The following is a 17,763-nucleotide window of genomic DNA, read 5'->3' on the forward strand; positions in this document are numbered from 1 at the left end:
CTGTCACCTTTTTATCCTCCCTGGCCTCGTTATGGATAACGAGGACCAGCTGATGTCCAATCACCACACCGTCGGAGCCCGGCAGCTTCTGTCTTCTGTCCATCACAGTATCTCGGGGTCTTGTTCACGAGTGAGGGAAAACTGGAGCGAGATCGACAGGCGGATTGGTGCTGCATCTGCAGTGATGCGGACGTTGTACCGGTCTGTTGTGGTGAAGAGAGAGATGGCGAAGTTCTTGATTTACCGGTCGATCTACGTTCCTGCCCTCACCTATGGTCACGAGCTTTGGGTGGTGACCGAAAGAACGAAATTGCTGATACAAGCGGCTGAAATGAGTTTTATCCACACGGTGGCTGGGCTCTCCCTTAGAAATAGGGTGAGAAGCTCGGTCATCCGGGAGGGGCTCGGAGTAGATCCGCTGCATCCCCACATCGAGAGGAGCCAGTTGAGGTGGCTCGGGTATTTAGTTAGGATGCCTCCTGGATGCCTTCCCGGTGAGGTATTCCGGCCACTTCCAACGGGGAGGAGACCTAAAGGTAGACCCAGGACACGCTGGAGGGACTATGTCTGGGCCTTTCTGCTTAAGCCGGGCGGACACTGTGCGACTTTTTCACTTTTTTGAGCCGATTTTCCAGTCGTGCGAGAATCCACGACATCAGGGCGAGTTTTGCGCTGAGCGGTCGTGTAGTGTACGGGGGTTACGAGAGGCGATTAACACCACGTGACCAGCTACCGATCAGCAATTGTGAGGTCGCACAGACTTCTGGCGTTTTTGATATTTCGCTCGTCCCTCGTGAGGGTATCGCACTGTTGAAGCGGCGCTGCGAGCCGCTGCGACTCAAAAAGTACCAGAACCGCTCACGGCGCATGCACAATCCTGCATCAACGCCGCTCCCCACTATTTCCCTAATAACACACGCTGTTTGTTTTTGTTTCTACACGTTTATTTACTCACAAAGAAAGCGTGTTTGTCGTTCATGTCAAATTAAACTGATCACTAAACTCAGATTTACTTTCTTTATTTCGTTTTCCTCATCCAACCCCCATAAATCCCTGTGTGTCCTCCTGCAGCACTCCCGCAGTTCAACAGGCAAGACAAACAAGTCTGGCGTGTTGAGTAAAAACGGCTATTTTTAGCATATTTTAGGGCCGACGTGTTGCTACCAGACGTACAGTGTGAGCAGTCAGGTCGCATCCGAGAACTGGGTCGTGCAGTGTGAGCGCCTGGCTCGTGAGATCTGCCCTGCGAGGAAGTCGTACAGTTTGAGCTGAAGCTGAGTGCTGCGAGTGAACAAGTCACCCGACTCTGGATAAGCGGTTGAAAATGGATGGATGGAGTTTCACTGTCTATTTTCTATCAGAAGCTACTGCAGGAGATAGGTGTAGGAGACTATTTTCTTGTTCAGCCTGTATGAGAAACACAGAGTTTCCCATTATTATCAGAAATAATCATTAAAACATGGTTAATCAGTCAACTTGGTCATTAACGTGCTGGAGGCACACTTACAATTTGAAAGCGTTACTTATGCTATGTTTGTTCTTCTCAGGTTGCCATGGAGGCCACTGTAATCGTAGAGGACCAGGTGGACATTCAGATGGAGAACAGGGTGAAGGAGAAGGAACTGGAGGAGCTCTCGCCCTCTGACAGAGAGCCAAAGATAATCCACCGCTCTTTGGGGAGGCGGGGTCTACGAGTGACAAGGCGAGGCCCTCCAGAAAAGAGGCGGGGACCTCCAGAAAAGAGGCGAGGCCAGAAACAGAAGAGGCGGGGCCAGAAGGAGAAGTCAGATGGTGTGACGGTGAAGAGGACATGGAGTGGTGGGAAGCGGCGCTGGGACAAGAAACATTACTGTGTTTTCTGCCGCCGGCCGCAGGTGAAGATCGCTCGCCACCTGCTCAGGAAACATTGTGATGAGCAGGAAGTAATGGAGGCCAGTGTGCTGCCAACAGGTTCCAAACAGCGCCACCTGCTACTGGAACGCCTGCGCTGCAGGGGAAACTACATGCACAACATTGAGGTTTGTTTTAGTCTCCCTTCTGGTTTAGCTGCTGGGTTCTGGTTAAACATCCTGTCGCCGTTCTGTCAGGTGATCCGACAGGGCAGCGGGGAGATCGTGCCGTGGCGTCAGCCCTCAGAGGACGTCGATGCTAGAAACTACCTGCCCTGCCCCCTCTGCCTTGGGTTCTTCCTCCGTGCTGATCTCTGGAAACATCAGGCGTCCTGTCGTAAGAAGCTAGCTGCTGACCTGTCCAGAGGTCCCTTCTTAGATCTACTCACCCAGCAGGTGAAGACCTCCTCAGGTGAACCAACCTGTGATTCAGCAGAACAAGCACCTACAGATCCCGTCAGACTGTCTACGCACCAGCCCCTGTCCTCTGGTTCTGATGTGGACCAGAACCAGAACTCTGCAGTGACTCCACCCAAGAAGAGGACCAGAGTCCAGGCTGCAGCATCTCGCCTGCTGCCCATCTCCAGTGGAGCTTCAGAGAGCTGCAGTGAGATCCTGCACCGCATGAACCAGGACACCGTGTCCCATCAGGTTTTTATGGAACACTAATTTAATCTGGTAACTGGGATTAGACACAAGTCCTCCTCGAGAGACCTGCTCAGGGTGGGCAGCATTGTTTAAACCTACATTTATGAAACACTTTTAGTAACAATGAGCAGAAATCCCATGATCAGTGATTTATGAGTTTCATTTATGAATAAATAAATAAATATTTAGGAGTCATCCTGGAATCACGACGGCTAAAAACACCCCAGACGGTTACACCAGCACACCTGTAACTCCTCTCCACTCTGTCCACACGAGCTGTGTCTCTGACTCCTCCTCTCTCATCCAGGTGAAGTCTGATTGGCTGATCTGTAAATATGGAAACAAGTTGATGGGGAACCAAGATGGTGGACTGAGGAGGTACGACTACTTCAGCCAGAAGCTCCGAGAACTTGGTCGGTTACTGCTGGCAGCCAAGTCTCTTGACTCCGACATCCAGACCTTGCAGGACCTTCTGGCTCCAGGCCATCTCAGCCTGGTTCTGTCAGCCGCCAGGAAGGCCTCTGGGTACAGATGGAGCCACCCCCCGCTATCGATCAAGACCACGCTGAAGACCATCTGTGAGGTTGCCATTGAACAGAGTCTGCAGGTTGCAGACTGGGAGGCTGCTGCCAGGGCTACCGACTTCTACCACATGTTGGGGAAGGAGTGGGACACTCTAGGTCTGGAGAACCCTGGTCCTGACCCAGGTAAGACCCGAGAGCCTTGCACTGATGAAGACCTTTATCAAAGGTGGGTAGATGGAGTCTATAGTTTAATGTTTCTGTCTTTAGAGAATTCAGAGGAAGGGACCACCCCAAAGAAACAAGTCTTCTGTCCCCACACGGAGAACAACCAGAGACCTGATGGTGAGTTCTGATCACAGAAGTTCTGATTATCATCAAAAAGTTCCTTCATTTAGTCAGAAAGTCAGTAAGTAAATTTTATTTGTATTGCATTCATCATAGCTAGTGTTCTTGTTATGTTACTGGTTTTACTGTGTTTTCTGTGTTTTATTCCTGTCTTATTTGATGACTGAGTTTTATGTTTTACTGTTGCTATAAAGTGCCTTGACGGCATGCGCTGTTGCTGTAAAGCGCCTTGGTGGCATGCGCTGTTGCTGTAAAGCGCCTTGGTGGCATGCGCTGTTGCTGTAAAGCGCCTTGACAGCATGCGCTGTTGCTGTAAAGCGCCTTGGTGGCATGCGCTGTTGCTGTAAAGCGCCTTGACGGCATGCGCTGTTGCTGTAAAGCGCCTTGGTGGCATGCGCTGTTGCTGTAAAGCGCCTTGGTGGCATGCGCTGTTGCTGTAAAGCACCTTGACGGCATGCACTGTTGCTGTAAAGCGCCTTGGTGGCATGCGCTGTTGCTGTAAAGCGCCTTGGTGGCATGCGCTGTTGCTGTAAAGCGCCTTGACGGCATGCGCTGTTGCTGTAAAGCGCCTTGGTGGCATGCGCTGTTGCTGTAAAGCGCCTTGACGGCATGCGCTGTTGCTGTAAAGCGCCTTGGTGGCATGAGCTGTTGCTGTAAAGTGCCTTGGTGGCATGCGCTGTTGCCGTAAAGTGCCTTGACGGCATGCACTGTTGCTGTAAAGCGCCTTGGTGGCATGCGCTGTTGCTGTAAAGCACCTTGACGGCATGCACTGTTGCTGTAAAGCGCCTTGGTGGCATGCGCTGTTGCTGTAAAGCGCCTTGACGGCATGCGCTGTTGCTGTAAAGCGCCTTGACGGCATGCGCTGTTGCTGTAAAGCGCCTTGGTGGCATGCGCTGTTGCTGTAAAGCGCCTTGGTGGCATGCGCTGTTGCTGTGAAGTGCCTTGGTGGCATGCGCTGTTGCCGTAAAGTGCCTTGACGGCATGCACTGTTGCTGTAAAGCGCCTTGGTGGCATGCACTGTTGCTGTAAAGCGCCTTGGTGGCATGCGCTGTTGCTGTAAAGCGCCTTGACGGCATGCACTGTTGCTGTAAAGCGCCTTGGTGGCATGCGCTGTTGCTGTAAAGCGCCTTGACGGCATGCGCTGTTGCTGTAAAGCGCCTTGGTGGCATGCGCTGTTGCTGTAAAGCGCCTTGGTGGCATGCGCTGTTGCTGTAAAGCGCCTTGGTGGCATGCGCTGTTGCTGTAAAGTGCCTTGGTGGCATGCGCTGTTGCCGTAAAGTGCCTTGACGGCATGCACTGTTGCTGTAAAGCGCCTTGGTGGCATGCGCTGTTGCTGTAAAGCGCCTTGGTGGCATGCACTGTTGCTGTAAAGCGCCTTGGTGGCATGCGCTGTTGCTGTAAAGCGCCTTGGTGGCATGCGCTGTTGCTGTAAAGCGCCTTGACGGCATGTGCTGTTGCTGTAAAGCTCCTTGGTGGCATGCGCTGTTGCTGTAAAGCTCCTTGGTGGCATGCACTGTTGCTGTAAAGCACCTTGACGGCATGCGCTGTTGCTGTAAAGCGCCTTGACGGCATGCGCTGTTGCTGTAAAGCGCCTTGACGGCATGCGCTGTTGCTGTAAAGCGCCTTGACGGCATGCGCTGTTGCTGTAAAGCGCCTTGACGGCATGCACTGTTGCTGTAAAGCGCCTTGACGGCATGTGATGTTGCTGTAAAGCGCCTTGGTGGCATGCGTTGTTGCTGTAAAGCGCCTTGACGGCATGCACTGTTGCTGTAAAGCGCCTTGGTTTCGTTTCGTTTCGTTTTATTGAGATCCTCATTAGCTTCTGCCTAAGTGCAGATGCTAGTCTTCCTGGGGTCTCATACATTTTCATACAGTTGTTTACATGAGATAATACCCTTTACACACAAACACACACACACATTCACGCACACACATCCCTAATTCCCATAATACCAGTAGCTCAAGATGAAATCACATATCTAGAACAAAATTACATATATAAACTAATATCGGGAAAGGAGTTAATCACACCAATAAAGATTGAAAATAAAATATAACAGAATGGTGACATCATGTCCATTGTTTCGTATCATAGTTCATCGATATCCAGTACTCGACCTCAAACACAGATTTTCAATCCTTCGTTGCAGAGTTCATAGTCACTATACAATTAGGTGTGTAAACAAAAAAATTTTCAGTTTCTTATGAAAAGAAATGTTATTACTTTCAAAAATTAAAAATCTAGGTAATGCATTCCATGCAAGCATAGCTTTATAGTGAAAAGATCGTTGAATTTGATTTGTTCTACTGCGTGGTAAAATACATTTCATCTCATTTATCTGTCGTGTATTATAAGTATGATTATCTGAAAAAAACATTAATTTGCTATGTATAATTTTTGGTGTTTTTGTAATTATTATTTTCCTCACAGTTGTTACCACGAAATACTTTAATCTACTCTTCACATCAAGCCAAGCAAGTTTTTCATGCATCGTTCCCACATTTGTTCTGTAAGGGCAGCCTAAAACAATACGAGCAGCTTTATTTTGTGCAACTTGTAGCTTATGCAAATTATTTTCACTTGTACTGGACCAAATAACAGATGCTTGATCTACACAAGAAAGCACTAATGATTGAACAAGGCATTTAAGTAAATATTGTGGTATAAATTTGCAACAAAATTTTATTATGCCCATACCTCTCCCCATTTTGCGTAAAACATAATTAATCTGGCTTGTCCATGATAATTTACAATCAACTATAACTCCTAGTAATTTTACTTCTTCTAGTTGTTCTATTATGTTGTTACTCAGGGTTAAATGTAACTTTGGCATCGTCTGTAAAGTATGTTTGGAGCCAACTACCATGCATTTAGTTTTTCCTGCATTAATCACTAATTTGTTAGCAGTTATCCACTGCTCAACTGTTCTTAACTCTTCATTTAATATTTCATTCAATGCACTCTCCGTATGTGCTGAAGCTAAAACAGTAATATCATCTGCATATACTGCTGTAGTCGCATGTTGCAGCACCCACGGAAAATCATTCAAAAAAATAGAAAACAAAAGTGGTCCCAAACAACTTCCCTGTGGAACACCACATTCCATCAGACCCTTTTCAGAAAAACTGCCATTGAAATAAAATTGATATTCTCTGTCAGTAAGATAACTTTTAGTCCAGTTAAGAGCAGATGTATGAAATCCATAGTGTTTAAGTTTTTGTAATAAAATATCATGATCTAAAACATCAAAAGCCGCACTTAAATCAAGAAATATAGAACCAATTAGCTTATTATTATCGATATTCTCTAAGCAATAATCAGTTATTTGAATAAGTGCAGTAGTGGTTGAGTGATTTGTTTTGTAAGCATGTTGATATTTTGTGTTCAATTCATTTACCTCAAAATAATCTTTAATTTGATCATATGCAATTTTTTCCATGATTTTACTTAACGCTGGTAGCAAACTTATTGGTCGACTGTTTTGACCAGACAGTGGTTCTCTATTGTTCTTAATTAAAGGTATTATTTTTGCTGTTTTCCATTGAGATGGGAAAATACCTTCTTTAAAACTTCCATTTATTATATGAACAATAGGACATGAAATAAAATCTACTACTAACTTTAACCATTTTATATCAATATTATCTATGCCAGATGGTTTATTTTTACTTTTTAATATTATCTCCTTAACCTTGTCTTCAGTCACTTTATCAAATAGAAATTGGCAGTTTTTATTTAACATTATTTTTTGTTTAATTAGTTGATAGGAAATATTTTTGGTTTGACTATTTTCCATAGAATCTCGTAACAACTTAATTTTATTAGTTAAAAACTGGTTTAAATAATTAGCAATTTCTGTTGGTTTAGTGAGATAAGTTCCCCCTACATCCAAAAAAGTTGGAGCTGACCTATTATGCCTACCCATCATTTCATTCAATGTACCCCATAATCTTGCACTATCCGATTTTGCATCAGTTAGTCTTTTTTGATAATACAACCGTTTTTTATGATTATTTAATTTAGTTACAAAGTTTCGTGATCTACGATACTCTTTCCATTTATCTGGACTATTAGTTTTTACTGCTTCATTTTTAAGTTTATCCCTCTGCCTCATATATTCTTTTAATTCTTCATCCAACCATGGAGCAGATACCCTTCTCACAGCACGTTTCCTTATAGGAGCATGTCTGTCTAACACCTTTGTGAACAATTCATTGAAAACTGCTACTGCTTGGCCTGGATCATCTTCACTTAAAACCTGTGTCCAACTTATTTTCCTCACATCTTCTATGAAGTCATCTTCACTGAAGTATTTAAACATCCGTCTGCACACAAATAATTGGCCTTTTTTAGGCATCTTTGTTTTCCTTGTTACCGCAATTAAATTATGGTCGCTACAGCCCACTGGAATCGAAACGGCTTTAGAACATAAATTTGTCATATTGGTAAAAATTAAGTCAATCAAAGTTGTAGAAAGTTTGCCATTACTTTTCATTTGAATTCTAGTATCAGCCTGCACGAGTTGTGATAAATTACAAATGTTGGTAAATGAAAACAATTTATTCCTCAATGGACAATTTCCTGATTTCCAGTCAATATTAAAGTCACCTAGGAAAAAAATTTCTTTTCTCAGATCACATGCCTTATCCAACATACCTCCTATCTGATCCAAGTGGTATATAGGAGCATTTGGTGGTCTGTAACAACATCCAATAATGACAGCTTTTAAATGAGGAATCTGCAATTCTAACCATAGTGTCTCAACTTCAGTTACCATGAAATCTGTTCTTACTCTAACTGGTATGTGATTTTGAACATAACAGGCCACACCTCCACCATACAAATTCCTATCTAGTCTATAAATATTATAGCCCCTAACCTCTACTACTTCATTATTAATTGTGTCATCTAAATGTGTTTCTGATATTGCTAACACGTGTAAATTATAATTTAGCAAAATTTCTTGAACATCCGCCACCTTATTTCTCAAACTGCACACATTCAAATGAGCTATTTTAAACCCCTTTTCCCGCAACCAAACATGATCTGTCATCCAAAATCTAGAATAAATTCTTGCCTGCAAAAATCATACTGAGCTTCCTGTAACATTTTTATAATTTTACCAAACACATTCATACTGTCATTCATCTCAAACTCAAACACTGTAATGAAATAAAACATTTTTACACACCAGCTCTAGACACATAAATAACCAAATTATATAACTCTTATTATGCGGGCTATCATTTCCATCTTGCGATGTTATTTAATGCTTATATAAAAATTAAACATAATCCTCACATAACCTAAACAGTAATCTCACAGTCCATCTTCACACTCATTAAACCGTTTTTAATTGGTCCATATTATTCTCCATCCTTCTTCCCTGGTTCAATCACAGTCTTGTAGTAAGCTTCAGCCTCACTCGGTTCATTGAACCTTTTTGTCTCATTTTTAAAAGTCAGAATCAGGGTAGCGGGATGAATTAGGCCATGTCTCACCTGAGCCTTCTTCAGCTTACTCCTTATTTCCCAGAAGCCAGCTCGTTTTTTCGCCATTTCACTGGTCAGATCTGGAAAAATCTTCAGCTTCATACCATGCAGTTGGAAAACACGTTCTTCTCTGGCTATCTTTATAATCTCCTCCTTTGTTGTAAGCCTCCGCAGCCGCACCATCATCGCTCTTCCTGCGTCTCTCCTAGGTCCAATCCAGTGCGCCATCTCCACTTCTGGCTCCCGCAGAAGTTTTCCTCTAAACAAATCTTTAAACAGCGTGTCCATATAAGTAGTCAGGTCGGTTTTTCCAATGTCACCAGATAATCCGAACACACGAAGGTTGTTTTTGCGGCTCTGCATTTCAAGCCGCTCCGTCCTCTCTCTCAGCTCGGCGTTGGATTTGTTCAGCCTTGCATTCTCCGACTCCAACTTTGACATCCGACTGTCCAGTTTAGGTAAAGTCTCCTCCACATCACCCAGTCTTCTCACACAAGTAGAAATATCATCCATAATCGCGTTCAGTTTATTAACCACAACGCTGATCTCTTCCTTTATGACAGAGCGTATCAACTCCGATATTTCTTTTCTGTCACCATGCGCACCTGCCATGTCTCCTTGTCCCACGTACTGAAGCTCGTCGTCGTTTTCGTTTTGTTTGGATTGCTGCTTCACCTTCCTGGGGGGCATAATACTGCCAACTGCCACATATGTTGATTTCACCAACTGAAAAACATTTATCTCAATCCAGCACCACAATATTTGACAAATTTGTCAGAGCTTGGCGTTCACCTGTGCTCACCCGTGACTCATGGGCGTGTCATGGGTGAGTGGCATGCATTGTTTCTGTAAAGCACCTTGGCTGCATGCACTGTTGCTGTAAAGCACCTTGACGGCATGTACTGTTGCTGTAAAGCGCCTTGGTGGCATGCGCTGTTGCTGTAAAGCGCCTTGGTGGCATGCACTGTTGCTGTAAAGCGGCATGCACTGTTGCTGTAAAGCGGCATGCACTGTAGCTGTAAAGCGGCATGCACTGTAGCTGTAAAGCACCTTGACGGCATGTACTGTTGCTGTAAAGCGCCTTGGTGGCATGCGCTGTTGCTGTAAAGCGCCTTGGTGGCATGCACTGTTGCTGTAAAGCGGCATGCACTGTTGCTGTAAAGCGGCATGCACTGTAGCTGTAAAGCGGCATGCACTGTAGCTGTAAAGCGCTGTTGCTGTAAAGCGCCTTGACGGCATGCGCTGTTGCTGTAAAGCGCCTTGGTGGCATGCGCTGTTGCTGTAAAGCGCCTTGGTGGCATGCACTGTTGCTGTAAAGCGGCATGCAGTGTTGCTGTAAAGCGCCTTGGTGGCATGCACTGTTGCTGTAAAGCGGCATGCAGTGTTGCTGTAAAGCGCCTTGGTGGCATGCACTGTTGCTGTAAAGCGCTGTTGCTGTAAAACACTGTACAAATAAAGTGGAGTTGAGTCATTACAGATAGAAGATCACAAAGTGCTTCGCATAGATCGAAACAAACCAGAACAGAGCATAAATGTTGCTGAAGGTCCTCAGTCATCCAGGTCATGGTGACCCATAAGGGTTCAGAGAGTAAATGAGGAGCTTTGTCAGTTCTGACTGGAATATGGGAGAGTCCAGCTTATAGCTGTAGCTGTTGTTGTTGTTTAACGAGCAGAAACTACTCTGAATACCCCTCCTCTCCATCCCCTGATGAGTCATTGTGTTGATCAGATGCAGGAAGGTGTGACCTGGACTGAAGCTGCTCAGGAATGAGCTGTATTATAGGTACTGGAAAGGTGAAATCTAAGCCCCACCCCTATTTAAAGTGAGTTTTTCACGTTTGACATAGATAGCTTCTTTTACTCCTCTCTCGCACCATCTGTCTTCTCTGTCCAGCATGTGTCCTTGTCCTTCAGGTGCAGGTGGACTGCAGTCGTGACCTGAAGAGGTGGCTCTCCAGTGTTGTGCTATGCTCTTGTGTAGTTGTTGTTTAGTTTCCTGATGTAAACATCTGGACAGTCCTCGCTACACTGGACTGCCTAAGTGACGCCACTGAGCTTCTGTTTGGGTGTTTTGTCTTCAGGATGGACCAGGTTCTGTCTGAGGGTGTTGTTGGGTTAAAGTTTACAGGGATGTTGTGTTTGGAGAAGATTCTTCTACGTTTCTTCCTTTTGTTTTCCTTCAGTCTTTGTGCCCGATGGTGTGAAGTCCTGATGACTGACACGTTGTGCTCCAGTGGGTGATGTGAGTCCAAATGCAGATACTGGTCTGTGTGAGCTGGTTTCCTGTAGACTTCGATGCTGACACTTCCATCTTGTTCAGTTAGCACAGCACAGTCCAAGAAGGGCAGCTGGTGGTTGTGGACATGCTCCCTGGTGAACATGACGTTCTTGTCCACGGCATTGTTGTGCTCGGTAAAGTCTTCTACTTCCTGTGTGAGAGTCCTGACCCATGTGTCGTCCACATACCTGACCAGCAGCTTGGTGTTGTTCCATGGTAGGATGCTCTGGTTTCCACTTCCTCCATGTAAATGTTAGCGACGATAGCTGACACTGGGGAGCCCATGGGGCATCCATGTTGAAGTAACTGGACAGTAGCGTGCTCGTCACATTTATTTGATCAGTTCCTCTTTTGAAATTCATCTCGACATCAAGGCCTTATCGACACATTTAACCCTTAAATGCCTTACTTGTGATCCAGCATACCGGTACAGCCCCTGACCTTATGAGTGGACGGACCCACTCGCAGAGGCCTTACCTTCATGGGGAACCAGACTTATTCAAAGTGGGTCTAGTTACTGGCTTACCTCCTGCTGGTATGGGCCCAGGGACTGTGCTGGCCAGGAGAAGTCTCTCCACATGATCCTGTTTCTGGATCCCACCAAACTGGTGGCAAGGGTATCGTAGGATTCTGATGCAGCGAGCGTGCAGCTTCAGATCCAGAGATGCTGCATGAGCCTCGTTGGTTCCAGCCGGCTTCTGGGGTCAGGAGTAGAGGGTTAAGCCCGAACTAAGCTGAATGATACATGATAAATGAGCCGCACTTGTATAGCACCTCTCAGAGTAAGGACTCCAAAGCGCTTTACACTACAGTGTATCATTCATCCATTCACACACTGGTGGTGATGAGCTACCATGTAGCCACAGCTGCCCTGGGGCGTACTGACAGAGGCGAGGCTGCTGAGCACAGGCGCCACCGGGCCCTCCGATCACCACCTGCAGGCAAGGTGGGTTAAGTGTCTTGCCCAAGGGCACAACAGCAGAATTCTCTGCTGGGATTGAACCTGCAACCTTCTGATTACTGGACAACCCGCTGTACCTGTTGAGCTACTGCTGCCCCCGCCTGAAGCTGCTCTTATGAGAAAGGAGCTGTCAGCTATGCAATTATCTAAGTAATTTAAATGAGTAAAATAACTCGCAGGAGACGATGTTTGCCCTCTGGGTTCTGATCTAGCAACCCTTTTAATAAACCAAGAAATGTCAACACCGCTAAATCAGCCCAGGGCTATCAATGACTAAGAGCAGTCATTCCATGTTGACGCAGCCATTTGAAGACAGGGAAGACAGGAGAACCGACGGACAGCTACCCTTGACAGTGGGATGAACAAACACCATGCAGGCACCATTCAGTGGGACTGGTCACAGCCGTAGCAGCACCACGCCCTTTGTCGCGGTTGGCCTAAATAGGTCACTGATTATATGATATTAACCACATGTTACTGTGCATAGCTTTATTGGAGTATTCATTAAGCATAACGCATCCCAGCACAATGTTGTTGTTTTTTTACCAGGGCGAGTGCTGTCATCACCTGGGCAATGAAATAGTAATTTTTCCATGTACCCCTGTAATGTGCTCACGGACCACTAGGGGTACGCGTACCCCTGGTTGGGAGTCATTGCTATATGGAGCCTTAGTCACTTCCGCATCACGGGTCCCTGAACGCGGCTAAAAGCTATTTTCTAACCGCGCTGCCTCACGCCCTGGATCACACATGCTGTACTGCTATTTATATGAAAAGTAATGATGGTGTTTTGACCACGGCACTCACGCACTTTGAGATTTATCATCTTGTAAAAGTTCAGAATTAGCGTGACTACACACCAGAAATCGGCACTTCGCATTTGTGACGTCACCACATAAGCTCCTCCCCCCCAGCGTAGCTGCTACTCACCACATGACCAGATTTATGGTGGTTCTTCCCTCCTCTGGGAAGTCTGCTGACCTTACAGCCTTTCCCCTCAGTTTCCTCCGTGTCTGGTTCGATGATGTCACCACATAAGCTCCTCCCCCTAGCGTAGCTGCTACTCGCCACATGACCAGATTTATGGTGGTTCTTCCCTCCTCTGGGAAGTTTGCTGAACTTACAGCCTTTCCCCTCAGTTTCCTCCGTGTCTGGTTCGATGATGTCACCACATAAGCTCCTCCCCCCCAGCGTAGCTGCTACTCGCCACATGACCAGATTTATGGTGGTTCGTTCCTCCTGTGGGAAGTTTGCTGACCTTACAGCCTTTTCCCTCAGTTTCCTCCGTGTCTGGTTTGATGATGTCACCACATAAGCTCCTCCCCCCTAGCGTAGCTGCTACTCGCCACATGACCAGATTTATGGTGGGTCTTTCCTCCTGTGGGAAGTTTGCTGAACTTACAGCCTTTTCCCTCAGTTTTCTCCGTGTCTGGTTCGACAACGTCACTTTGGTGAAGCGCGTTTGTAGTCCTGGACTTATTTTCACACAACACCTAAAATATCGTGCTCCCTGTTAGAAAATAAACGCGTTCTTGGAATCAAAGTGTGTCTTTAAACTTGACGGTCATCATGTGTGAAATCTATGGAACAAAACAAGCGGGTTAGAAAATAGCGTTTTTAGCCCCGTTGACCTGCATTCATTTTCTCGTTCTTCCGGGGACCCGTGGTCCAGAAGTAGGTGGGCGTGGCTTAGGCTCCCCATTGGGAACCAAACCTGATTTTTAAGTGGAATCATTTTAGTGACTCAAAGAACCATCCTTTTTTAGATCAATAAATTATTATTTGCTCAATCCACCACCAACTTTTCATTCGTGAAACCGTCCACCAGAAGCCACCTGGGAAGAATCTTCTGACCAGTCGTGCGTTTGCTGAGGGTGCCTACGATCTTCAGATACATCCGAAGTTCACTCACTTGCTCTGAGAGGCGGCTTCACCTGCAGACCGAATCACCGGGAGCTTCCACGACACTGTTGCATAGCTTAGGAGCGACAGTGGCACAGGAGTTAAGTGCTCGCCACGCAATCGGAAGGTTGCAGGTTCGAGCCTTGCTCAGTCTGTCGCTGTCATTGTGTCCTTGGGCAAGACACTTAACCCACCTTGCTTGCTGGTGGTGGTCGGAGGGACCGGTGGCGCCAGTGTGCCCCAGGGCAGCTGTGGCTACATCGTAGCTCATCCCCACCAGTGTATGAATGTGTGTGTGAATGGGTGAATGACTGGTTGTGTTGTAAAGTGCCTTGGGGGGTCCCCGCTATATCAAATACAGGACATTTACCATTTACTCAGTGGCGCTGGATAAGTTAATATTAATCTGATGACTTGTTAAATTACATCCAACAACAGCCATATTGGTTATAAACCCAGACACCACACCTTTCTGAGTCACTTAGTGAAGCTCTTATACGTCATGTTTCATCACACTTCATTCATTCATTCTCTCGTTTCATATCACTTTGAACCCCCATTCATAATCAAAAGTGCTCCAAAACACTGGCAGTCGGGCGTTCTGATCTGAAAATGTCTGGCAGTGAATTAATGAATGAGATGAAAACTAAAGGCACACTTCTGTCTGTCTCATAAGCCAAGAGCACCGTCGCAGCCGCTGTCTGTCCCAGACCCAGCCGCGTCTGCTGCTCACCGACCAGCCTCAGCAGCCGAGTGATGCCCTTGCTACTTTTGAACATATTCGTAATATTAACACGGTTCTTATCTGTGTGTTCCTTGAAAAAGTGAAAAGAACAAAATGACAGTTTTTGACAAGTTTAAAGTTTTTTACAACGGCATTTTAAAAACATTAACAAGTTCCCTAAACTAACACGGTTAGCACATCCAACTATGTAGGCCTTGTAGAGTATACAGTTAACACATTTCCTGTTGCTTGGGTACAAAACTATATAAAGTTACCTCTGCAGGGTGGCTGGCCTCTCCTTTAGAGATAGGGTGAGAAGCTCAGTCTTCCGGGAGGGGCTCGGAGTAGACCCGCCGCTCCTCCACACCGAGAGGAGCCAGTTGAGGTGGCTCGGGCATCTAGTCGGAATGCCTTCTGGACGCCTGCCTGGTGAGGTTTTCTGGGCACGCTCAACTGGGAAGAACGCCGGTTGATTGGAATCACAAGGATCCAAGCTTTCCGATGATGTGTGGTATCTATACCCTGACCCTGTACACACAGCAGGTTGAGTTGATGTGGAAGTTTGCAATGTTCCATCTCTCAGACTAATTCATAGCCATAAAAGACGGCTCATTAAAATGATTGGTGAAGGGCTTGGCCAATCGCTGGTGCTCATAGTTGGTCCAGTCGCCCAACCTTGGTGGTTAGGGCTTATGTAGGGAATATTTCTGGCAGAAGTGGCCATTTCAGTTTGATTCATGACTTTTTGTTTGTCTTCAGTTCTGTTGACGATCAGTAAGAACCCAGAACCCTCCCAGATTCCTCCAGGGTCCAGATTGAGGACTTCAGTCTCAGGTGGGTCATTGTGAACTAATGGATCATCATCATCGTGTTCAGAAGCTCCATTCTCTTATCTCTGATGTCCTGTTGGTTTTCCAGTTCCTGCTGCTCCCAGGAAGGTCCGCCGTCGGCCCTGGTCTTCTGAGGAGAAGGAGGCCATCTGGAGGCAACTGGGAGACCACGTCCTGGCCCAGTCGGTACCTGGAAAGGAGGTTTGTCAGCGATGTCTAGACTTGGAACCTGTCCTCAAAGGAAGACATTGGAAAGATGTGAAAAACCAGATCCACAACCAGATCCAGAGCCAGAAGAAGCAGCAGTTTCATGCCCAGATGAACCTAGAAGAGAACCAGACAGGACAAACACCAAACCAGTCATATCAGACCCAAATAGATCAACAGAGCAGAGAACCTGCTCAGAACCAGAAGAAACCAATATACCAGGTCCAGATGGACCTCCAGATCCAGGACAACATTCAAAGCCAGATGAAGCAGCTGGATTACATCAAAGTGGGCCAGGACCAGCTTCACATCCACAAGAAGCATTTGTGCCATATGAGACTGGATCTCCAGAGCCATGGTCAGGTCCTTAAGATACACCAAATGGACCATCAGAACCAGTCCCATCATAGCCTGGATCAGGACACGTCCACTCTGACAGTCTCATCCTATGGACCTGACGGGCCTCTACCAGCTCCAGAACATCTAGTGTTGGGCCAGGAACCTAACATGCTCCATTATCCTGTTCTGCCCAGAGAACCCAGAACCCAGATGGACCCACTTCTGTCCAGAACCAGTTGGACTGATGAGACTTTAGCCCAGAACTTCTCCATCAGCAAAACACTGCTACCTGATCCCAACTCTGGGAATGTCCAGTTCTGATGGTCTAAATATAACAGCAGCAGAGGTTTATTGAACATAAACTCAAACATACCTGATATATATATGTATATTTATATATATATATATATATATATATATATATATATATATATATACATATATATATATATATATATATATATATATATATATATATATATATATATATGTATGTTTATGTATATATATATATATATATGTATGTATGTATGTATATATACATATATACATACATACATACATATATAAGTATATATATACATATATATACATATATATATATATATATACACATACATATATACAAAGGTTTTTGTCCACTGTAAGGTCAAAGGTCACCAGACATTGATTTGTCCACAGTCTGCTTCATCAAGGGTTAACTGTGTACTTTCCACTGCTCTATGAACTTGCTGCTACCAAGAAGAGAAGCCATAATAAAATTCCTTCTCCTGACTCCCTTATCTGGCCTACAACTCACGAGTCTTTGCAGAAGACGACTTTTAGTCCTTATAAAACTATTTCTTTCAATCTAAAGGTTTATAATCATATTCTGTGTTATCTACAATAAATATTCTATCTAAAGGGATTTAATGGCTAGGGTTTGGGATTGGGATGAAGGGGTCATGCTGCCGGAGGCATATGGGTTCTGTGGGCGTGGCCTGTAGTCATAGGCCTTATAGTCCTGGCCCACTCCGCCTCTCGTGTACAATAGGGCGTCAAACATATTAGACCACCATAATTTCAGTAATAATGTAAATATAACAATGAAACATTATTATTAAAGCAAACATGAATAAAATGTACAAAAATATAAATATTAAAGGCCTTGAAATCATTAGAGTCCCCAAAAGTGACTGCAAATGAACTGGACGTCTTTTAATGTCATCTGTGGTCTTGTGCTGCCATCTTGTGGACAAAACAGGAAACTGTTAAGTCTTTTCCATTCTGGGTTAGGAGTTGTATAAAGAGAGCTCTGAAGGACAGAACCCCCCAGAACTCCGGTGTACGGGCACTCCTGCAGTAAGCTGGGTGGAATTACAATTTTGCCCCTCGTTGGGACCCAAGAGGGAACCCCGTTGCAGCGTCTGCTGAGGAAAAACCACTGGTTAGCGTTACCAGATGACCAGTTTTGGTTTCAAGAAATCATGACTCCAGGATTTTATTATTTAATTCCCAGCAAATTATGATCCCTTGGGAAGGTGGATCCTGCAGATGAGGCTTTAAGAGAACAAGAGTTAAAGGGTTAGGGTTAAAGGGTTAGGGTGCACAGACACTCTCGCATGTGGTCGGCTGATCATGATT

The 17,763-nt window shown here is 45.4% G+C and overlaps 1 protein-coding gene across 1 annotated transcript in view; it reads left to right on the forward strand.

The window, feature by feature from the left end:
* Window positions 1-16,922, forward strand: part of LOC107395459 (uncharacterized) — an 18,343-nt gene extending 1,421 nt beyond the window's left edge. Inside the window, exons 2-7 of the mRNA XM_015974855.3 lie at window positions 1,548-2,018; window positions 2,088-2,540; window positions 2,845-3,244; window positions 3,329-3,403; window positions 15,524-15,598; window positions 15,683-16,922. Coding sequence (XP_015830341.3) covers window positions 1,554-2,018; window positions 2,088-2,540; window positions 2,845-3,244; window positions 3,329-3,403; window positions 15,524-15,598; window positions 15,683-16,461 — 2,247 coding nt within the window. The 5' untranslated portion in view covers window positions 1,548-1,553 and the 3' untranslated portion in view covers window positions 16,462-16,922. The remainder of the gene's footprint in view (window positions 1-1,547; window positions 2,019-2,087; window positions 2,541-2,844; window positions 3,245-3,328; window positions 3,404-15,523; window positions 15,599-15,682) is intronic.
* Window positions 16,923-17,763: the final 841 nt, after the last annotated feature.

Source organism: Nothobranchius furzeri, chromosome 2, assembly GCF_043380555.1.
Source record: "Nothobranchius furzeri strain GRZ-AD chromosome 2, NfurGRZ-RIMD1, whole genome shotgun sequence".
Classification (NCBI taxonomy): Eukaryota; Metazoa; Chordata; class Actinopteri; order Cyprinodontiformes; family Nothobranchiidae; genus Nothobranchius; species Nothobranchius furzeri.